This window comes from Carcharodon carcharias, chromosome 9 (assembly GCF_017639515.1).
Source record: "Carcharodon carcharias isolate sCarCar2 chromosome 9, sCarCar2.pri, whole genome shotgun sequence".
NCBI lineage: Eukaryota > Metazoa > Chordata > Chondrichthyes > Lamniformes > Lamnidae > Carcharodon > Carcharodon carcharias.
The window spans coordinates 4,629,574-4,650,170 of record NC_054475.1 but is presented as its reverse complement, the minus strand read 5'-3'; the positions used below and the strand labels follow the sequence as shown (position 1 = coordinate 4,650,170).

General features: G+C 41.0%; 1 protein-coding gene across 1 annotated transcript; it reads left to right on the top strand.

Moving 5' to 3' along the window:
- The first annotated feature begins 460 nt into the window (after positions 1-460).
- On the top strand, positions 461-12,560 carry LOC121281862 (pepsin A-like). The gene is made up of 9 exons (XM_041194945.1): positions 461-740; positions 2,483-2,645; positions 3,191-3,308; positions 4,096-4,214; positions 7,628-7,827; positions 9,008-9,127; positions 10,218-10,362; positions 11,141-11,239; positions 12,107-12,560. Exons 1-9 carry the CDS (start codon positions 685-687, stop codon positions 12,263-12,265), a joined length of 1,179 nt encoding a protein of 392 aa, XP_041050879.1. The 5' UTR covers positions 461-684; the 3' UTR covers positions 12,266-12,560.
- The last annotated feature ends 8,037 nt before the right edge of the window (positions 12,561-20,597 follow it).

Below are 20,597 nucleotides of genomic sequence, written 5' to 3'. Positions count from 1 at the left end.
TGGTGATAAAAGACAACATACACAAGACATTGTAGCAGCAACATTCACAGCCAACCTGTGAATTTCTGACCCTTACATATCAGAAAAGAAAATCTGAAAGCACATGTGATCTCATTGCATGAATCACCAAAATTTAAGCAACAATTTATTACAGATTGCAACGTCCTTTTTGTCCTAATGCTGTCAACATGCTATGAATTTTGGGACAAATGCCCATTCAATGGGTGCTTCACAGAGCAGTCAACTGACCATATACAAAAATAAGCTCAATGTCATCCTGACACAAATTCATTGCTTATCAGTCTCTGAGGCTATATGTTCAAATTGCAACACCCAAGTAATTAGACGAATCATTTTTCAGCAGTTTGTAAATAGAATTTTAATATCTTTATCAGTTATAATTGTATTAATAAAAGTCATTGCTATTTAATAATGTGACAAATTGTAATTTTGTGGTTTGAGGTCACTTAATTTGGCAGCAATATCTGCTTCTCCAACAAGGTCATCATGTTTGATATCTACCAATTATGGAAAAGCTCTTAACTGCCTAATCTGTTATCCACATCTAAAGACAATGGAAAGGATTGATTCGGACCACTATAAAAGCGGCAACAACTAGAACCCATTTGCAGGAGCATCTGATATTTCCCTTTTGGAGTCATTTCACTACACCAAGGGACAAAGATGAAGTGGTTGCTCATTGCACTTGCTTGCATTCAGCTCTCTGAATGTTTAGTCAGGTAAGAACCTATGATCGGAGTCTTGGTTCTGAAGTTAGATATGATATGACTCTTTCCTCACAGATGGAAGATGATAATGTCATCAAAATGTTTTGAGTTTGCATTGACTATTTCAATTTGGAATCTCTCTTCTGCCACGAGGAACATAGGAACAGGAATAGGCCATTGAGCCCCTCCAGCTTGTTCTGTCAGTCACTGAGATCACGGATGATCCTATGACCAATCTCCATATTTTGACCCATATCCTTTAAAACTTCTGGATAACAAAACTCCATCAATCTCAGGTTTAAAATTTACAATTGACCTAGCACCAATTGCCACTTGTGGAAAAGAGTTCCAAATTTCTACCGCCCTTTGTGTGTAGAAGGGTTTCTTAATTTCACTCCTGACAGGTTTGGCTCTAATCTTTAGATTAGCCCCTTAGTCCTTGACTTCCCAAACAGCAGAAATAGTTTCTCTCTATCGACCCCGTCAGTTCCCCTAAATATCTTGAAAAATTTGCTCAAATTGCCTCTTAATCTTTTAAATTCGAGGGAATACAACCCTGGTTTTTGTAATGTCCCCTTAACACTTGGAATGCAGGTATCATTCTGTTAAATCTATGCTGCACTCCCTCCAAGGCTAATATATCCTTCCATAGGTTTGGTACCTATAGTACTCCAGGTGTGGCCTAACCAGCGATTTGTCTAACTGAAGCATGATTTCTACCTCCATGTATTCTAGTCCTCTAGATATAAAGGTCAGCGTGCCATTAGCCTTTCTGATTATTTTCTGTACCTGCTCATGACAAGTTCTTTATATTAATAATGCCTGTGTGCTTAATGGGCTGATTTGCCTTTGTGCCCAATCTGCCCGTCAATTTTCTGGTTGCATAGTAATAAAACGCCAATGAAAGATCAGAAAATTGGATGAGCAGGCTTCCATTAGCTTTTCCCTTAGTCCCTCATGCCTGGGGTGTTGCAGCCAGCTGCATTTTGTGTACTAGATAGCATACACACTTTTCATATTGTAGCCTCAATAAGGCCCCAGGACACACGAGAATTACTTAAAATGCCTATTATATTTGAGAAGATACAAGTGGGCTTTTGCCATCAAAGGCCATTTTCAGTAGGTGGAAGGAATGTTCCCTGTGTAATTGGGCTCTTAAAGATGAATAGGATTGATTTTCTTTCTGCAACATTATAGTTTTTTGCATTTCTAATAGATTGGCCAACATTGATGAAATTTGTCATGTGTACAGAATATTTTTGTGAGGGGACAATTTTGATGTAATTACTATGAGAAGTTTGTTTACCAATATCCACAAGAAAAGTCCTGAATATAGCAGACATTAAGTGAAGTGTCTATAGAACTTTAGCTGAACATTGGAGAGAAAAAGGAGATTCAGTGATAAATACTACATTCTGAAAAGGAAAGAAAAATCCCTTTTCAGTGCTCCACAAACAATCAGCATGCATCTCAATCCATGAAGCTGTTATTTAAACAGAACCTGTCAGATATTGATAATCCCTCTTGGTAGCACAGTTTGGAACTAGTCGTGTTCATTATGGCCTAATCCTGCTCCTAATCTGTATGTTCTTTTGTATGTATCCCTTATTACATTAATCTCTGTTTTATGTATATGTTACTTCTGTTTACTCATCTGAACATAGCCTGTGTGCATGACACTGTAAGGTGTAGAGAAAAATGTAGCAGGACATATTGGCCCAATTGTTGACCCACTTTCACTCCTATCCTTGCAGAGTGAAACTATTTAAGGGTAAATCTGTCCGCAATATCTTGGCGGAACGTGGTTTACTCGAGGATTTCCTGAAGAAACACCCATACAATCCCCTTTCCAAATTCCGTGGACCATCCCAGCAGGACTCATCAGGTTCAACAGAGCCATTAGTGAACTACCTGGATGTAAGTAATCTGTAGTGTTTTTAAGGAAGAGCAGCAAATAGAATAGAAATGGTCATCCTGATTGATTTGATTGCATTCTGCCCTTCATTAAGCCTGCCACCGGCATCTGAAATCTAAAAGTACAGCAAATAATGCTGGCATACATTTTGCAATAGATATATTTTAGCACAGCGCTAAGAGAGTGCATCATTGAAACTGAAAATAGCCCCTTGCCATTCCTACATATTTTACTAAATGCTGATTCGCTCCCATTCCTCATTACGTAAACCAGTGGAATATTTGCCAAAAGTAGCCCTGTCGCCTTTAGAATTCTTTGTTAAGCATTTGGAAATCTAATTTGTTTTAATTAAACTGCCGGAGTAGTAAACTTGTAAAATGAATGCAAAATTCGTTCCCATTATGCTTAGGTTAAACGCACTTCCTAAACTTAGCTTTTAGAAAAATCAATGCTTAAACACATCGGATCTGTAACACATCTCTACTGTACTTTGTCTGAGAACCTGATCCATTTCTAATTTCACATCTTCCTTTTAATTTCCTGAAAGCTGTCATACTACGGAACAATCAGCATCGGGACTCCACCTCAGAGTTTCATTGTAATCTTTGATACTGGCTCTTCAAACCTTTGGGTCCCATCGGGTTACTGCTCTAGTCCAGCATGCCGTAAGTAAATCTAGACCATAGAAGGAATTCTCATAATGGCACATTTTGGTACACAGAACCTTGGAGGTGATGCTGTTAATTCTTTTCAACTCCAGTTTGCCTCATTATGATTTTATAATGCAATTGTTAAGCACTAAATTCCCACTTAGATTCGCTGTTGTGTAATTCACATAATTAGTTGCTTCAATTTCTTTAGCCTTTGGATGATCAGGAGTAGTTTGTATCCAAAAGAAGGTGTGAGCTGGGTTGATTCAGGATCCAACTTTGTATGTTATAGCTTAGATCTCCAGGTCAGTAATCTAAAGCAGGAAGTCCTGTGCCTCTTATTTCCAAGCACATTGTGCTCATGACCTACTACTGGCTGAGTCATCGATGTTACAACCAACCAATGAAATATTAGAAGAATGTAAATAACTTCCACAGATCATCAAGTTTTTATTTCCAAATGAATGAAACTGGGTAAACAAAACTGGGTTGCTATACGAGAACTACCTCCTGAATTGACCTGAAGCTGGCAGACCTGAGTTATACTGTCTGCCCAGTATTAGTGTTGAAGCAGGGAGGGGGAATGGGTTCTTATGGTAATCCTGTAGTTTTATAGTCACCATTACTAATACTCGCTTTTTGTTCCATATTTATTTGTAATTAATTGAATTTAAATTGCCCAGTTGTTGTGGTGGGATTTGATCACATCTCCACAACATTCGTCCAGGCCAAATTGTTGTTGTATTGAAATGAACACTGTAATCTAATGATACTAACTGGATAAGATATGCTTTTCTTGTAGGTGATCATCGCAAGTTTAATCCACAAGCGTCCTCAACATTTCGCCTTTCAAACAAGTACCTTTCTATCCAATATGGTACAGGCAGCATGACTGGTGTACTGGGATATGACACTGTCAGAGTAAGTCAAACTAGCTGATTTTCCATGTCTGAGGGGCCCTTAGAGAAGTCAGTGTTGCAGATTGTCATAGAGTCATAGAGTTCTACAGCATAGAAAAAGGTCCTTCGGCCCATCGAATCTGCACCAATGAAACAAGTACTAACTATTCTAATCCCATTTTACAGCACAAGGCCCATAGCCTTGTATGCTATGGCATCTCAAGTACACATCCAAATACTTCCTAAATGTTATGAGAGTTTCTGCCTCTACCACCCCTTCAGACAGAGAGTTCCAGGTTCCTACCACTCTCTGGGTGAATGAATTTGCCTAAATCTCCTGCCCCTTACCTTTAATCTATGAGCCCTGGTATTGATCCCTCCACCAAGGGGTAAAGTTCCTTTCTGTCTACCCTATATATGCCCCTCATAAGTTTTGTACACCTCAATCGTGTCCCCCCTCAATCTCCTCTGCTCCAGGGAAATTAACCCCAGTCTATCCAATCTCTCCTCAGAACTAAAACTCTCTAGCTCAGGCAACGTTCTGGTAAATCTCCTCTGCACTTTCTCTAGCGCAATCACATCCTTCCTGTGGCCTAACCAGTGTTTTATACAGTTCCAGCATAAACTCCCTGCCCTTATATTCTATGCCTTGACCAATAAAGGCAAGTATCCCATATGCCTTCTTAACCACCTCATCTGCCTGCCCCGCTCCCTTAAGGGACCAGTGGGCATGCACACCAAGTACTTCCCAGGGTCCTACCACTTATCATGTATTCCCGTGCTTTGTTTGTCCTGTCCAATTGCTTCACCTCACACTTATCCAGGTTAAATTCCATTTGCCACTGATCAGCCCTACTGACCAGCCTGGCTATATTGTCCTGTAACCTAAGGCTATCCTCCTCACTATTTACCACCCCACCAATTTCCATGTCATCCGTGAACATACTGACCAACCCTCCTACATTCAAGTCTAAATCGTTTATATATACCACAAACAGCAAGGGACCCAACACCGCTCCCTGTGGAACCTCAATAGACACAGGCTCCCAGTCACAAAAACACCCCTTGACCATCACCCTCTGCTTCCTGCCACTCAGTCATTTCTGGATCCAATTTGCCAAGTTGCCTTGGAACCTAAGGGCTCTTATCTTCGTTATCAGTCTCCCATGCGGGACCTTATCAAAAGCCTTGCTGAAGTCCAACTAAACTACGTCATACACATTGCCCTCATCTACACACCTGGTCACCTCTTCGAAAAATTCAATCAAATTGGTCAGACATGACCTCCCCTTAACAAAGTCATGCAGACTGTCCTTGATTAATCCCTGCCTCTCCGAGTGTAGATCAATTCTGTCCCTCAGAATTGCTTTCAATAGCTTCCCCACCACTGAGGTTAGACTAACAGGACTGTAGTTCCCTGGTTTATCCCTTCCTACCTTATTGAATAACAGTACCACATTGTGTTCTATTATTAATTCATTCACGGGGTGTGGCTGTTGTTGGCTGGGCCAGCATTTATTGCTCATCCCTAATTGCACTTGAGAGTCTGACCAAGGATCTTCAAACCTCAAGAACAACTTCCTTCCCTTTGTATTTCATCATGCTTGTGTTAAAGGCTCACAATCCATCAGCTTTACTGATTCTTTTTTGTATCTGCCAACTGGCTTTTAACAATTTGTAATGTTGGGCTCCCGAGTCACTCTCCTCTACCATTCCTAAGTTCTCACCATTTGGAAAATACTCTTTTACCTTCTGTCCAAAGTGAATGGCCTCACACGTACCTACATTGAACTCAGCATGCCCACTCACTTATTCTGGTTATGTTCCCTTGCGACAATGTGCTGCCATCTGCACTGCTTCCTTTCCCTCCTAGCTCCATGTAACCTGCAGTCTAATACAACTCGCAATTCCTTCATCTATCTATGGTGAAAAGATGAGGCTCCAGATCAGATTCCCGGAGAACACCACTTGTCACATTCCACCAGTCTGCGTACATATCCTGTATCTCCACTCTCTGCATCCTACTTCCCAACCAATTTCAAGCTAAAGTTAAAAGTCCACCTCAAAAGTACGCCCTTGCTTTCCCTAATCTTCTCTTTTTTGGAACCTCATCCAATGCCTTTTGGATGTCCTGATGTACAACATCCATAGACCTTACCTAATCTACCTTAAGGGTTAGCCCCTCAAAAGGTTCAACTTGTTTATACAGACATGACTTATCTTTAATAAAGTCACAATGGCTCTTTCTGATCAGCTGACACTTGTTTATGCGTTAGGTCACTCTCGCCTTAGTTACAGATAGAAGTAGTAACTGAGTGCATTTCAGAAATAATTCATTGGCTGTAAAACATTCTGGGATATCTGAACAATATCTGAAGGTTCTACATAAGTAGCAGTTTCTTCTTTCTTTAACTTACAATCAATTTCTGGTCCACCTTTTTTTGGCAAAACATCCCCAAGATACTTTGGGGCCAGTGTAACAGCATCTATTTAGAATTGGCCAGTTATGGGTGCACACCTGGCCCAAACAGTCAGAAACTCTGATGCCCAGCTGGTATTTTGGGAAAGGTTATCCAAGGTTCCCTTGACAGTCCTTCCATTTGTTGTGGAAGAAAAGCCACTTGAAGTACGGAGATGGTTAAAGTCAGAAAATCTTTATTTTGAGCAGGGAAGGGAAAGAGCTAAGCTATAGAATCTCTCAGAGAGCAGTTACAATAACACACATTTATACACAATACAGCTTCAGCTGGCTACATGGCCGAGTATATTTTGACTGCTCATGGACTTCAATGTGTCCCTGCAAAGCACATCACATCATATTCTCATAGTCAAGCAAGCTCATGGGAAAGTACGAAATGGAAAAAAATACAAAGCTTATCAGCTACAGTAACTTCATCTCTAACAAAACACATCCAGAAAAACAGGCCAAGTGTGTAAGCAAAAGATTATGGAAAAATACAGCAAAAGAATCTGCTTTCATAAGTACAAATCAAAGTAATCTTTTATCCCTTTATTTTCCAAATCACATATCTTCCTCAGCCTCTGGAAGAAGAAGTGGTGTTCCAGAAAATGATTCACACATGATGTGTTTCTTCAAAGGCTTGAACTGGTGGGGACCACATCTGCCCATTTGGAGACTGCAGTGCCTCACCTCACTAGATGTGTTGGTGTCCAATGATGCACCAGAACCTGATTGAGACATTGGAGTGGGAACTTCTAGTGTCGGGAGTCTGTATCCTTGACTTCACACTCCCGAAGGCATTTACCTAGCAACGGGCAGGAGGGGGTTCAACACCTTGCGAGGGCAATTTGGAATAGCAGAGACCAAGAAACTGGCACAACCCTAATGTGTTCATTACTACCAGGCCTATGTTACTTGACCTTCTGACAGGATGACCTAGTGTAAAATATTTAAAGAGTTTTCTTTTCAATTAGGTATCCAACATTGATATCACCCACCAAGAATTTGGTTTAAGCATCACTGAGCCTGGCAGCTTTCTTTATTATGCTGAATTTGATGGAATTCTGGGATTGGGATATGCAGATTATGCCGTTGCAGGTGCCACAACTGTTTTCGAAAACATGATGTCTGAGCATCTGGTGGAGCAATTTATGTTTGCTTTTTATCTGACCAGGTGAAGTATAATGTTCACGACCCCCAAATTAATCTCTTCATAACAAACACCCAACAAAATCTATATAATCATTGCCTTTGCTTTCCATTTCCTCTTTATCAACACCATTAATGTTATCAGCTGGATTTTTCTCAGGCATAATTCTGTAGGTGACACAGTGTTGGGAAATTAAGCAAGATAAGGATTGGAGGCCGGTAGTCAGATCACCATCCCCATCTGCACCAGAGCAAAGTGTTTTCCAGCTCCCCCTGCCCCATCTGACACGGGGTCTTAGTCACTTGACTGTTGACCACTCAATGCATTTAAATGATGGTAGGGGACAGGGTCAGGGAAACCAACCAATTTCCCTCTGTTCTGCTTTAGGTATGGCCAACCTCAACCTGGAATCCAGGATATGGCAGCAATACATCATGCAGCAGAAGTAGGAAGCAACTAATAACTCTGTTAGGAGCGCAAAGGCTGGCAGTGGTCATCTTTACATCCCTTCAGGCTCCTCGCTTTTCCTGGAGGTCCCAGAGCCCATGAAAAGCCTCTCATCCATAAAAAAATTATTTTATGCCTATGAATTTCTTTTCCCCTTTAAGAATCCTCTTCTGTTCTGTTCCAGATTTCCTACCTGCCTTGCACCAGCAGTCATTCTGGGAGTCCATCCTGCCAACTTAGGCAGTGAAACGCCCTAGCATTGATTCCAGCCCTACAGACTTCAATGAAGAGAATCGTAGAATTAGGCAGCACAGAAAGAGACCAATCGGCCCATTGTGCTTGTGCCAGCTCTTTCAGGGAACTATCCAATTAGCCCCACTTCTTTGCCGTTTCCCCATAACCAGTATTTTTTTCCCTTTTCAACTATGAGTCCAATTCCCTTTTGCAAGTTACGATTGAATCTCTTTCCTTCTGCTCAGGCAGTTCATTCACAATCACAACAACCCAAACCTGACTAGATCACAATGTAAATATTTAAAACCATGGGGATTTACGCTCTTCTGTTGTAGGATTTAGCTACATCCTACTGTATAGTTTTTATATTCTCTAGGATTTACAGCGCGCTTTCCTGCATCTTCACAGTTACACTCAAACACATTTTTGACAAAAGGCCATTATGATATGATCTTCAAAAGGTGACAGAAATTGTGAACCTGCACACTTCCAGATTTAATTTCTTTTCACTTTTGATTTACAGACAGGATGGTGAGTCAGGAAGTGAAGTTGTATTTGGTGGATTTGATCCAAACCATTACACAGGTAACATTAACTGGGTTCCTGTCACTGTGGAAGGATACTGGCAAATCCTTGTGGACAGGTAAGTAAATGAACATTAAAAATGCTTATGTTCTAGAACGGAATTAAACTGCAAAGATGTTCTTTGTGCTGAGATCATTCATAATGATAAACAGATTAAGTGTTGCACAGCATTTACTGGGCAGTTTAACATGATAGCATGTTAAAGAAAAATATTAGGGATTAGATTGGAATTATTAGGGATTAGGGATCAGAGTTATTCAAATTCAGATCAAGAAAAGATCATTTAACCTTCAACTGTGCTCCATTGTGCTCTCATGGACTTCCACCCCATACCTCCTGATGATTCTCTACATCTTCCAAATCTACCAGATTAGAAGATCACACAGCATGATCAATATCTCTATAACCCTCAACCCCTACTCAACTGACATTGATCCAGCTCCTTATAATGACACCATCCCCTATTCATGTTGGGGTTGCTGAAATGCAAGCCAACGGCAACTGCATTGGTGGAGCACTTTTCACTTATTGGAACAACCAAAGGCACAATGAAGTTTGAAAAGTGGATGGAGCAGGTATTTAAGGAGTGATTAGAGGGAGGTAACTAAAAGCACAGTTAAGAAATTGACTTTTGAGGATGAAGAAAGTTTTGAAATAGAATTTTCAACAAGAAAAAGCTATCATGACTCTGGCACCATCAGCAAGCATAAGATGCACAGTAAATGCCAGATAAACCGGACAGTGCATGCTGTTAGTGTTGGAGGAGATCACAATGATACAGTTAGGCAAGGCGGTGGAGGGACTTGAGCATCAAGAGGGAAACTTTGAAGCCAATACACTGGATGACTTAGAGTCAAATGCAAACCAGAAAAGTGAGAATCAAAATACACAAACCTGGCAAAAGATTGCAAGACAAATAATATTTTAGAGTTGAGAGAATAATAAAAGTAGTGCAGCCGTATTAATAGATTCAAAAGCTCAATCAAAGTGTTATATTGCATATTTACTGGAAGTATAATGGCCAAATTCAATTTTGAAACCTTCTTGATATACGATGCATACATTCACATACATTAATCTCCATAAACAGTTGGCATTTAGATTTCTGAAAATGGTCACGTAATCATGAATGTCCTTTTCCTCCCTAGTGTGAAGGTCAACGGCCAGGTAGTGGCTTGTGAAAGCGGTTGTCAGGCCATTGTCGATACTGGCACCTCTCTGATTATTGGCCCTGTCTCACCGATCCAGAAAATTCAGCACGAGATTGGTGCAGAAGCACAACTTTATTCTGTGGTAACCTGCATTGTATTTTATCACAAGAAGGAGATGCTTTCATCTTAACTCTTTGAGGACACAAGGTCTTAAATACATTGTGCAGTTTGGGTCTCCTTATTTTAGGAAAGATGTAAATGCGTTGGAGGCGGTTCATAGTAGGTTTACTAGATTAATACCTATAATGAGCAGGTTGTCTTATGAGGAAAGATTGGACAGACTGGGCTTGTTTCCATTGGAGTTTAGAAGAATGAGGGGTGACTTGATTGAAGTATACAAGACCCTGAATGGTCTTAACAAGGTGGATGTGGAAAGAGTGTTCCCTCTTGTGAGTGAGCCCAGATCTAGGGGTCATTGTTTTAAAATTGGGGGAATTGGAGAAAAAAAAATTCTCTCAGAGGGTTTTGCAACTTTGGAACTCTCTGCCTCAGAAGATGGTGGAGGCGGGGTCATTGGATATTTTAAAGGCAGGGATAGATAGATAGATTCTTGTTAGGCAAGGGAATCAAAGGTTATCAGGAGTAGATGGGAATGTGGAATTCGAAACACAAACAGATCATTCATGATCTTATTGAATGGTGGAGCAGGCTCAAGGGATGAATGGACTAGTCCTGCTCCCATTTCTTATGTTCCCTAAATTAAAAGAGGCTCAGATGCATTCATTACAATAGTTTACACATATGCTAAAATTAAGGAAAGGCTCAGAGCAAACTGATAGTCAAGAATTTATTTTAAACATAAATGAGACCTGTGGTCCCAGATAATACCACTGTTAACCTGTTGTTTCTCTGTTCTACAGCTTGGTGTGAACTGTCGTAACCTGCCCACCATGCCCTATGTGACTTTCACCATCAATGGAATTGAGTACCACCTTTCTCCTGACCAATATGTGCTCCAGGTATGCTTTCAACCTTAGGCTGCCAGAATGTCCACAGCATTGTTCATCATCTCAGGGTGTCTGATATTTGTAAAGGTTTCAGTGCAATGGCTGTTCCTCATTGATATTTATATTTACATGGAACTTTTATTCATTATTTCTTCCACTCCACTTTCTTTCATCAACTTTAGTTGAAGTACAACTGCACAATTAGCTGAATGACTTCCCTCTGTTCTGTTAGACTCTGTTCCTTTAAATACAGTTCTGTGGGTACCTGCTGACCCTAGTACATGCTCAAATGGTTCTTGCTTAAACTGTGAGTCAGGACAGCAAGTTTTTTTGAGTTATTCAACAGTGTACCACACTTTAGGCCAGCTCTGTCTTTACCCGTTTGCACACATTCCAGCGCAGTAATCAGGAGTGGGGGCTCAGGCTGATTGGTCGTCCACTCATAACATGTGGCAGTTCCGGCTGAATCATTTTCCCCAAATCACTAGCACACATGCCCTGAGAATGAAAGTCTCTGCCCGTTCTTCTTCAAATAGGGTTCTCACCCACATCACTCCTTGAGACAGCACCACCAACAAAAAGGTGAACTGTTAATTCATCCAATTGCCAAACATGCATTCTAATTGCATGAAAGTTTCTGCTGTATTTGCCATTTGGCATTTTAGCTTCAAAGTAATTCATTGTGCAAAGTTCTTTTTGAATTCTAAGAAATGTCAGGGTGTTCTGGTCATCATGAAGTTTGGGGCAAATGCTTCTTCTCCTGCCTGTTAATGTAGTATGTTTGTACGTAATATAGTTTGTCATAAAAGCAAGTGCATTCTTATAAGCAAACAAATGTGGGGAAATCTATTGATTTGTTCTTCATTGTTTTACTTGCAGAACAATTACAATGGCTACAAATATTGTGAAAGCGGATTTAGCACGATGGCTCTTTCTGATTCTGAAGACCTCTGGATTCTTGGAGATGTCTTCATTGGAGTCTACTATTCCATTTTTGATCGAGGAAATAACCGAATGGGCTTTGCCCGGGCTGTCTAATTTGTTCATTCATGGCTTTGTTTAAATTGCTTCCTCGACCTCTCCCCGATTGACATTTACAAATCTTCCCGACATTCCTCACATTTCCCAAACGCAACAGGCATCATGGTGGTACCAATGATTTCAAACAATGTTAATAATTTACACAGATGAAGAAGGTATTTGATTTTAAACCAAGCAACATGCAGGCTGCCTGTTTGGCTCTGAATCTATTTAGTACTGTACTTTGCAAAATATTATTGGAAAAAATTAATGGACAATATTAAAATATAAATATTAAAGTATCAAAAATGCATTAAAATCTCTGATCTCTTACTTTGCTATGAGCACTGGAGGTGACTGAGATACACTCCAGTTTGTGCTCACACTACACAAAGATATCCGTGTGACTGATCTATGATAAATTCCCCAGACACTAGGAGTCAACTGAATACAGCTTTCAGCCAAATTGTATTTACATCTTTGGCTTTAGAGGAATAACTATTAATCTAATGTGCAGATTTTGAAATGGGTTTTGGCATCTGCAGCAACTTTGTTTAGGGTCAGAGTTCTCTGTTTGTTTTCTCCCATTTCTGTGTTTAAGATCGTGTTGCAGCTTTTTACCTTTGAACCTGATCCTAAGATGGCAGCTGCAGGTCAAGGCAAACCCAACAGTGCAGCGCTCAATAAACCCCGAACACAAAAAACAAAATACTACAGATGATGCAAATCCAACATAGAAAAACAGAAAATGCTCAGTAGGTCAGGAAGCAGCTGAGGGGAACGAAAGTTAGGGTTAATGTTTCAGGTCTATAACTGTTCATCCAAAGGGTATGTAACATCCTGGCCTGAAACACTAACTACATTCACAAAATTCTCACGCACCACTCAATCTATTCAATCGATTTTAGTTCATCCATCCAGCAAAGTCCTACATTTCCCCATTGCACCATCGAATGAGTATTTCATTAATTCAAGTCTTTTTGCCTCCGTCATTGTGTCTGTTCATGACTCCAAGCGTGAAGAAGAATTTACTGATAACATCCCTAAATCTACCTTGTACTAGTTTGAGCATGTGTCCCTTCTCCTATTTCCATAGTTTACTTTAAGGTATTCCAGATATGCTTCATATCTCTGAAATCCTCTTCCCCCAAGTTGAGAAGTCCAAGGGGTAAATGTTGGTCCTTTACTCTTGGGCACTAACCTCCCAGAGCAGATTGTCCTCCAGTTCTAGGGATCACCAACTTTTCAAACCAATGAAATCTACAGTAGAAGAGCAAAAATACCGGGAGAGCATCCTGAAGAAGGAATACTAATGCGTGGTGGAAGTCATTTTAGTTTTTAATTATCAGGCATCTCACCAAATTTCTTTTCAAGAGTATCAGCTAAGATCCATAATGGGCTGTAGATTTGTTATATAAGACTCTTTTATTTTCTTTGCTCAATATCCATATGACTCCTTCATACAGAGCTTGGTGCCTCTCCCTGATGGAATCTAAGATCTAGCCCACACATCCCACAGATTCCAGTTCCTTCAGAGACAAGTTAGACATTAGCTTCAAATCCTTACTGCACAAACAAAATCCTGCCCTACCGATCTCTCACGTGAGTTATTTCCAACCTGTTAATTTCACATTTCTCTGCCAGCCACCACGTTATCCACTATTGTCATGTTTCCCACTTGGCCGCAATCTCTAACCACTCAATGCTGGTTCAAATGGGAATGTGACATTTAAACTGGTGGATCCATTCTCATGGATGCAACAACCTCTTGATCAGAGTACTTGCTCCACTGGTTTAAACTTACGCATTTAGTCAAAGCTTATTGTAGCAACGTGAATCAACTGCACCGAATTGAACTTCGCTTCTGGGCTGTGACCATCCCGTCTGTAAAACAAAAGATAATAAAATAAAGCACATAGACAAAGAAACAAAATCATCAACATTGACATATTTCTGCTTTAGAGGTTTAGCACTTGGTGATGTGATTGTCTGCTGGATATTGTATCGAACAGACCATTTTTCTAAATTGAACACATGAAGGTATTAATTGCAATATTAACATAAGTATTCCAGGAAACTCCTACCATCCAATTGGATGCTATCTGTTCCAACTGATCGATCATGTTTTTAAATGAATTAAACATGATATGATCTGTGATCTGGTGGATTCTATTTGGTTTCAATTCTAAACTGGGCAGTCTGATAGCTCAACAGGAGAGCACTACCATTGGTATGTGTGTGTGTGTGTGTGTGTGTGTGTGTGTGTGTGTATGTGTGTGTGTGTGTGCGTGTGTGTGTGTGTGTGTGTGTATGTGTTTGTGTGTGTGTATGTGTGTGTGTATGTGTGTGTGTGTGTGTATGTGTGTGCGTGTGTGTGTATGTGTCTGTGTGTGTGTGTGTATGTGTGTGTGTGTGTGTGTGTATGTGTGTGTGTGTATGTGTGTGTGTGTGTGTGTGTGTGTGTGTGTGTGTGTGTGTGTTTGTGTGTGTGTGTGTGAGAGTGTATGTATGTTTGTGCGCACACATGCATTTCTATGGTCATCGTCACTTAGAAACAGGGTGAAGGGTAATGTGCCTTCATTATAGATTTTTGATTTTGTTCAGTGAATTATTCTTAACATTAATAACATTCTGCTTTCTGGTTTTCAATCTGTTTTACTGCTTGAAATTCTGAATCTTTGCCTGTAACCATCCTGCACAGGAGTAAATCCTGTGCATGTCTTCATATGCACCTAGGCCGATTTCTTTTATGCCAGTTAAAACCTTTTAGAATTAAGAATTTAAAGAATTCAAAGAATTTTGAGAGAGCAAGCAAATAGAATCCTGCTTTGTACAAACTCCAATGTGAATGGTACCGATTTTAAAACACATATAATTGGTTTGACACTACATTGCATGTACACTTCATCTATCATTAATCAAAGTGATTTGAGGCTACTACCTTCAAGGTGCTTCACTCCAGAGTCAAATGGGGCCTTAGCTACAAGTTTGCACTGTGAAGGCTTTATTGTGCAGTGGGTTGTGTTCGTTACTAATGAATCAGAAGCTCTGGGGTCAAGTCTAATTGCAACATTTAATAACCAAGGAAAGTGCGTTCATAATTTGACCAAACAGACTGATTATCAGCAAATCCTTTCAATGCATGCCAATGTCAGGCAGTAAGAGTGGCAGAGGTTCCAAGTCAGCCATGTGATGGAAAGAATGTTGGTGCCTCTCCCATCACTATCAATAGCTCCAGATTACCACATGCATGGAAAAGTACATGTTGCTGAAGCAATTCTGCCTCACTGATCTGGAGCACACCATTACAGGTTTCATACTGGAGCTAGTTTTACACTATTGTTAAATTTGCAGTGTGAATCCACCCAAATATTCACCCATCATCAGAGGGAGACAAACACTACAGCTAAAACCTCCAAGAAATCAAAGCTCTGTAAATTTCTTTCCAAACCCAGTGATAACCAAGTGGAATTTGAGGGTTTTATCCGATCTGACAGAGCACATTATCCAGCTGTGGCCAGTCCAGAAATATTATTCTCTTCCAGTTCCAGTTGTACAATTGCCCTTAACAATAAGAAAAATCAAGAGGGGAAGCATGTTTAACTGCAGCCTTAAATTTATTGACCACATGGTCATTGGGAACAATAAACTGATGGGATCCAAAGATTGGATGAGCCAGTGTCAAAGATGGTGGTGAAGCTCTGTGGTGGATTCCTAATGCTGATTGTGTTAAAGTATGAAAACTGTCAGCAAAATCAAAAAGACCAAAATATGTCAACTGGAAATATAGCAGTGCAACTTGTGTTGTTGGGTTCATGTTCCTCAACACTCATCAGAAAATGTAAATGTTCCGATCCCTCAAATCACATGAAATGGGAGCAGAGGTCTGCAGCGATTAAATGTAAGAGAGATGGTGGGCAGAGTTTAATTGATGCCAGCAGTGTGGGCATGTCAGCGGGGTGGGGTGGGGGGCTGCGGTGTAGGAAAATCGGGGAGGAGTACTCGCATCATGGAAGTGATGCCGGGTTCCTGCGAGTTTTCCCACTGGAGGGAATGGGGAGACTCCCATCACAGGAAATAAATCCTGGACGATGAGTGAGAATAAATGATCACACTTCTGTTTCTATGTGTTATATTGAATAATAAATTTTATGTTTGAGATGGTTTTGAGATTTTTGACCATTAGCTCTTTGAATTACAGGTGGTTTATCATCTCTAGCTGGTGCTAACAATGCTGCAGGCATTGGCAAAAGCTCATCTTGCAACACAAGCCATTGAGGCAGCCCAGAAATAGTGACCCTGTAACCGTCAGCATTGATCAGACAAGAAGCTGCAAGTCAGTAGGTCTACCAGAATCCATCAGTCATTTCCAACATTGGCCGGAATTTTCCGGCCTGTTGGTGTGGGGCATTATGGCAGGTAGAAAGGGGCAATATGGCAAGAAGGCCAAAAACTGATTTCACGATGTCATGAAGCCAGTTAGCTGGGTGAACGGTTCAATGCCAATGAGCACAAATCCACAGCTCAAACTACAACAGCTGAAGTTCACCCATTGACCTATCTGTGTAAGTTATAGCAGGTTAAAGACCTATGGCATATGGTCTACTAGAACTGTCTCTCTCTGCTTCTGAATTATTACACTTGAATAACAACCAACCCAGAGAATAATATAAATTACAGGTGGAAGCTGCAATAAAAGTAAGAAAGATGTGAGATGTTACATTTTAATAGAAAGAATGGAGAGGTGACTTATCAGTTGGAAGGTACAAGTGTAGATGGCGTAGAGGAATAGAGGAATAAAGGGGTCAAAGGGAACCAAGTGTTATCACAGGTTAGCGAGGCCATTGAAAAAGCAAAGCAAGCAATAATCTTTATTTTGATAGGTTAAAGTTGTAATGAGCATTAGTTAGATCACAGTGTCCAGTTCTGGTCACCATTTTACAAAAAGGATACAGAGACACTGGAGAGGGTTGAGAGAAGATTTACAGGGGTGATGCCAGGAATGTGTGGGTATACACATCAGAAAAGGATTGACAGGCTGGGTCTCTTTTCTCTTGAAATATGAAGGCTGAGGGCTGAACTAACTAAAATAATGAAAGGTGACGCTAGAGTGGATACAGAGAGAATGTTACCCCTTGAGGGGAAGATCATGACCAGAGACCATCAATATAAGATAATCACCAAAAAATCCAATAGGCAACTCTGAAAAATTTATTATCCAAAGAGCGGTGAGAATGTGGACCTCACTTCCACAGGGAGTGTTTGGAAAAAATAATATAGATGCATTTAAAAGCAAAATAGAAGAGCACATGAGGAAGAAGGGAATAAGAGATGACAATGATGGATTTAAATGAGGAATGGTGGGAGGAAGATTGAGAGGAGCATAAATGCCAGCGTGGACTCGTTATTGTGATGGGCAGAATGGGAAAATTTGGAGTGCGGTGAAAAGTCAGTTTCCCACCGGCGTGAAAACAGGTTTACATTTCCCGCTCCCTAATTTCATGGAGGGTCAGGTTGCTGCTGCACCAGGGCGGGAACCTCATTTACATGCATTTGAATATCACGAATACTCATTAAAAACCCAGCTCGCCAGCATTACACCTCCACCCTTCCAGATCAAATGACCACGTCAGTGTCAAATTACATCGGCGTGAATCACAACCAGATTTGCGAACACGACTGAAAGAAAGTCACTTTGCCAAATCCAAGGCCTGATGGTGGGCCTGTGGCTGCACAAGACAGCAACAGCCTGAAGTGGGCAATGGTGCCAGAGCAATGGGTGACATTGGTGTCCACATGCAAACTAACGCTGTGCTCATACAGAGGACCAAAACTGCCTCTGTCCTCAGTTTAAGACATGCCCACTCTTTACATTGGATGCTGGTTACATTTCAAATTGCCGACCTATCCACACCTTCACTTTTAATCTCGGTGTATAAGACAATCCCCTTCTGAGGGATTTCTCAAGGCTTCAAACATCGATTTCTAAGCCGAAATCTCGGGGCTATCTATTTTCAATTTGTAATAACCTACATGATCTGCTCTAGGCTTGTGAATATATATTTAATGCACATCCTACACTCCTCCACCACACGCGATATTGTAGCAGGTCATCTCTACCTGGCCTGAGTGACCTGGGGCTGAATCTTGCCCTTGATGGGAGGGGGAGGCGGGACTGACCGACTCGGGAGCGAGCGGACAGCCAATCACAGCCGCTGAAACGGGCACCGCCGCCATTGTACGTGTGCAGACCAATTAAGTCCCGCCCAGCGTGATGCACGACGGGAAGCGTTATGCACTTCCAGTGCGGGCGGGGGGAGTCCCCAGATGTGAAGGAGCCATCTTTAGCGCATGTGCGTGTGAAAGAGCGCACATCTCTCTGAGGCTAAGTGCTGCCTCAGGGAGGTCACTGAAAGGATTTCAAAGTTTAAAAATAGAAAAATAATAAAATAATTAACCTGTCCCCCTCATGTGACAATGTCACATGAGATGGGACATGTTAATACAATACACAAAAATTTTATTAAACTTTTTTAAAACCGACATGAAACCTCATCCCACCGCTAGATGAGGTCTCATGTTTTTTCAGAATCCCGTCGGCGCTCCTGGCCTTCCCGCCAGCCTTAAGGTTGGACGGGCAGGGCCTTCAATTGTTTTAACTATCTTGTCAATGGTTCAATTGGCCATTGACAGGTTGGCGGGCGGACAGCTGATCGCACTGTGCCCCCGCCTTCCTGAATATTTAAATGTGAATGTAAACGAATGTGAAGGCTTGCCCACATGTCTGTCCTTGGCTTGCTGCATTGTTCCAGTGAAGCCCAACACAACCTGGAGGAACAACACCTCATCTCCCGACTAGGGACTTTACGGCCTTCCGGACTGAATATTGAATACAACAACTTTAGGTCGTGAGCTCCCTCCCCCATCCCCACCCCCGTTCTGTTTCCCCCTTCCTTTTTTTTCCAATAAATTATAAAGATTTTCCTTTTCCCACCTATTTCCATTATTTAAAAAAAATTAAAAAAAATAAAATATAAAAAAAAAACCCCACTAGAGCTATACCTTGAGTGCCCTACCATCCATTCTTAATTAGCACATTCGTTTAGATAATATCACCAACTTTAACTTTAACACCTATGTGTTCTATTGTACTATTGTCGTTGACATCTTTTGATGATCTGCTTCTATCACTGCTTGTTTGTCCCTACAACCACACCCCACCCCCCCCACCACCTCTCTCTCTCTCTATCTCTCCGCCCCCCCACACACACACCTTAAACCAGCTTATATTTCAACTCTTTCTTGGACTCGAACTCAAGTTCTGTCGAAGGGTCATGAGGACTCGAAACGTCAACTCTTTTCTTCTCCGCTGATGCTGCCAGACCTGCTGAGTTTTTCCAGGTAATTCTGTTTTTGTTTTGGATTTCCAGCATCCGCAGTTTTTTTTGTTTTTATCCTTCCTATTATATGTTGCCCAGAACTGTACATAATAGTCCAGCTGTTATCTAGTGAGCGTCTTATGTAAATTCAACATAACTTCCTTGTTCTTGTACTCTATGCCCCTATTAATAAAGCCCAGGATACTTTATGCTTTATTAACTGCTCTCTCCACCTGTCCTGCCACCTTCAATGATCTATGCACTTATACACCCAAGTCTTTCTGCTCCTGCACTCCCTTCAAAATTTCACCCCTTATTTTCTATTGTCTGTCCATGTTCTTCCTACCAAAATGCATCACCTCACACTTCTCCACACTGAACTTCAGCTGCCACCTATCTGCCCACTCCCCCAACTTGTCTATGTCCTCTCGAAGTTCTACACCATCCTCCTCAAAGTTCACAACATTCCCAAGCTTTGTATCATCCGCAAACTTTGAAATTATCTCCTGCAGATCAAGTTCTAGATCATTAGTATGCATCAGGAAAAGCAAGGGTCCCAATGCCGACCCCTGGGGAACTCCACTAAAACTTTCCTCCAGCCCAAAAATATCCATTGACCATTACTCTCTACTCCCTAGTTTTCAGCTAATTTTGTATCCAGGTTGCTACTGTCCCTTCTATTCCATGAGCAATAACTTTTCTCACAAATCTGTTGTGTGGCACTGTATCAAATGCCTTTTGGAAGTTCATGTACACCACATCAACAGCATTACCCTCATCGACCTTTTATGTTACCTCTTCAAAAAACTCCAGCAAGTTAGTTAAACATGATTTCCCCTTTAGAAATCCATGCTGGCTCTTCCTTCTCAACCCATAATTTTTCATGAGACTCCTAATTCTATCCCAGGTAATTGTTCTAGAATCTTGCCCGCCACTGTAGTTAAACTGACTGGTCTGTATTGACCAAGGGT

Coding starts and splice junctions, on each gene's coding strand:
- LOC121281862 (XM_041194945.1), top strand. CDS start 685: ATGAAGTGGTTGCTCATTGCACTTGCTTGCATTCAGCTCTCTGAATGT. Junction 2,646..3,190: donor CATTAGTGAACTACCTGGAT/GTAAGTAATCTG, acceptor ATTTCCTGAAAG/CTGTCATACTACGGAACAAT. Junction 4,215..7,627: donor TGGGATATGACACTGTCAGA/GTAAGTCAAACT, acceptor CTTTTCAATTAG/GTATCCAACATTGATATCAC.